This window comes from Octopus sinensis, linkage group LG29 (genome assembly GCF_006345805.1).
Source record: "Octopus sinensis linkage group LG29, ASM634580v1, whole genome shotgun sequence".
NCBI lineage: Eukaryota > Metazoa > Mollusca > Cephalopoda > Octopoda > Octopodidae > Octopus > Octopus sinensis.
This window is the reverse complement of record NC_043025.1, coordinates 11,707,034-11,709,533: the sequence shown is the minus strand read 5'-3', so window position 1 is coordinate 11,709,533 and position 2,500 is coordinate 11,707,034. Positions and strand designations below refer to the sequence as shown.

At 47.0% G+C, this 2,500-nt stretch overlaps 1 protein-coding gene across 1 annotated transcript in view; it reads left to right on the top strand.

Moving 5' to 3' along the window:
- The window catches only part of LOC115226032 (G/T mismatch-specific thymine DNA glycosylase), a 17,752-nt gene that overhangs the window by 14,760 nt on the left and 492 nt on the right, over positions 1 to 2,500 (top strand). Inside the window, exon 4 of the mRNA XM_036514806.1 lies at positions 2,047 to 2,237. Within this exon, the coding sequence (XP_036370699.1) occupies positions 2,047 to 2,237 (191 nt within the window). The remainder of the gene's footprint in view (positions 1 to 2,046; positions 2,238 to 2,500) is intronic.

Sequence of the window (2,500 nt, the reverse complement as noted above, 5' to 3'; positions counted from 1 at the left end):
ACCATGCAGTGGGACTGAACCCAGAACCATATGGTTGGGAAGCAAGCTACTTACCACACATCCACTCCTGCATATATATATACATATATACGACAGGCTTCTTTCAGTTTCCGTCTACCAAATCCACTCACAAGGCTTTGGTTGGCTCGAGGCCTATAGTAGAAGACACTTGCCCAAGGTGCCACGCAGTGGGACTGAACCAGAACAATATGGTTGGGAAGCAAGCTACTTACCACACAGCCACTCCTGCGCCTATATATATATATATATATATATATATATAAATAATATATACGACAGGCTTCTTTCAGTTTCCGTCTACCAAATCCACTCACAAGGCTCTGGTTGGCCTGAGGCTATAGTAGAAGACACTTGCCCAAGGTGCCATGCAGTGGGGACTGAACCCGGAACCATGTGGTTGGTAAACAAGCTACTTACCACAAGCCACTCCTGCCCTATTAATATTATATATATATATATATATAAATATATACGACAGGCTTCTTTCAGTTTCCGTCTACAAATCCACTCACAAGGCTTTGGTTGGCTCGAGGCTATAGTAGAAGACACTTGCCCAAGATGCCACGCAGTGGGACTGAACCGGAACCATATGGTTGGAAGCAAGCTACTTACCACACATCCACTCCTGCTATAATATATACATATATACGACAGCTTCTTTCAGTTTCCGTCTACCAATTTCACTCAACAGGCTTTGGTTGGCCTGAGGCTATAGTAGAAGACACTTGCCCAAGGTGCCACGCAGTGGACTGAACCCGGAACCATATGGTTGGGAAGCAAGCTACTTACCACACCATCCACTCCTGCATATTATATATACATATTACGACAGGCTTCTTTCAGTTTCCGTCTACCAAATTCACTCACAAGGCTTTGGTTGGCTCGAGGCTATAGTAGAAGACACTTGCCCAAGGTGCCACGCAGTGGGACTGAACCGGAACCATATGGTTGGGAGCAAGCTACTTACCACACATCCACTCCTGCATATATATATATACATATATCGGACAGCTTCTTCAGTTTCCGTCTTACCAAATTCACCTCACAAGGCTTTGGGGGCTCGAGGCTATAGTAGAAGACACTTGCCCAAGGTGCCATGCAGTGGGACTGAACCCAGAACCATGTGGTCGGTAAACAAGCTACTTACCACACAGCCATGCTGGAAATTTTTTCTTTTTTTGGGGGAGATTTTGGGGAATTAGTGCCACATAAAATGCACTTATGCTGGTGCCACATCAAATGCACTCGCATCAATGCATCTTATGTGGCCGGTGCCACATAAAGTGCACTCATGCCATGAGTGATGCACACTCATGGCGATGCCATGTAAAATGCATTCATGTAGGCTCCATGTCTTAGTCACTCGTGCTGGTCACACATGAATGGCACCCAGCACACTCTATGAAGTGGTTGGCATTAGGAAGGGCATCCGGTCATACAAACCGTTCCCAAAACAGACGCTTGGAGTCTGGACAGCTTTTCAGCCGACCAGCTCTGGCCAAAGCCATCCGACCCATGCCAGCATGGAAAAGTAGAAGTAAAAACTGGTGGTGATGATGATCCCGAGGTCTCTTCCAGTTAGGCGCAGGAGTGGCTGTGTGGTAAGTAGCTTGCTAACCAACCACATGGTTCCGGGTTCAGTACCACTGCGTGTGGCACCTTGGGCAAGTTTCTTCTGCTATAGCCTCGGCCGACCAATCCTTGTGAGTGGATTTGGTAGACGGAAACTGAAAGAAGCCTGTCGTATATATGTATATATATATGGTGTGTGGGTTGTGTGTCTGTGTTTGTCCCCCTAGCATTGCTTGAAAACCGATGCTGGTGTGTTTACGTCCCGTCACTTAGCGGTTCGGCAAAAGAGACCGATAGAATAAGTACTGGGTTACAAAAGAATAAGTCCCGGGGTCGAGTTGCTCGACTAAAGGCGGTGCTCCAGCATGGCTGCAGTCAAATGACTGAAACAAGTAAGAGAGTTACCCTTCTGTGTCTCATTTCCTCTCTCTCTCTCTCTCTCTCTCCCGCCAGGAACATTGAGATGTCCAAGCCCAACATGAAGAAAGTGAAGCAGGAGAAGATCACTGACCACATGCCGGTGAAGAAGAAGCGAGACCGCTTCCACGGCATGTCCGAGGAGGAGGTGATGCTGCGGACGCTGCCCGACCACCTGCAGCCCAACCTCGACATTGTCATCGTGAGTTGTTGCTGTTGTTGTTGTAGTAATGACTTCTCTGTTTTTACTACTGCTGTCTCCTTCTCCTTCTTTTTCTTCTTCTTTGTTTTCTTCTTCACCTTCTTCTTCTCCTCTTTCTTCTTCTTCTTCTCTTCTCCTTCTCCTCTTTCTTCACCTCCCCTACTTCTCCTCCTTCTTCTCCTCCTCCTTCTTCTCCTTCTTCTTCTTCTCCTCCTCCTCCTTGTTCTTCTCCTTCTCCTTCTCCTTCTTGTTCTTGTTCTTCTCTCCTCCTCTTCCTTCTTCTCCTTC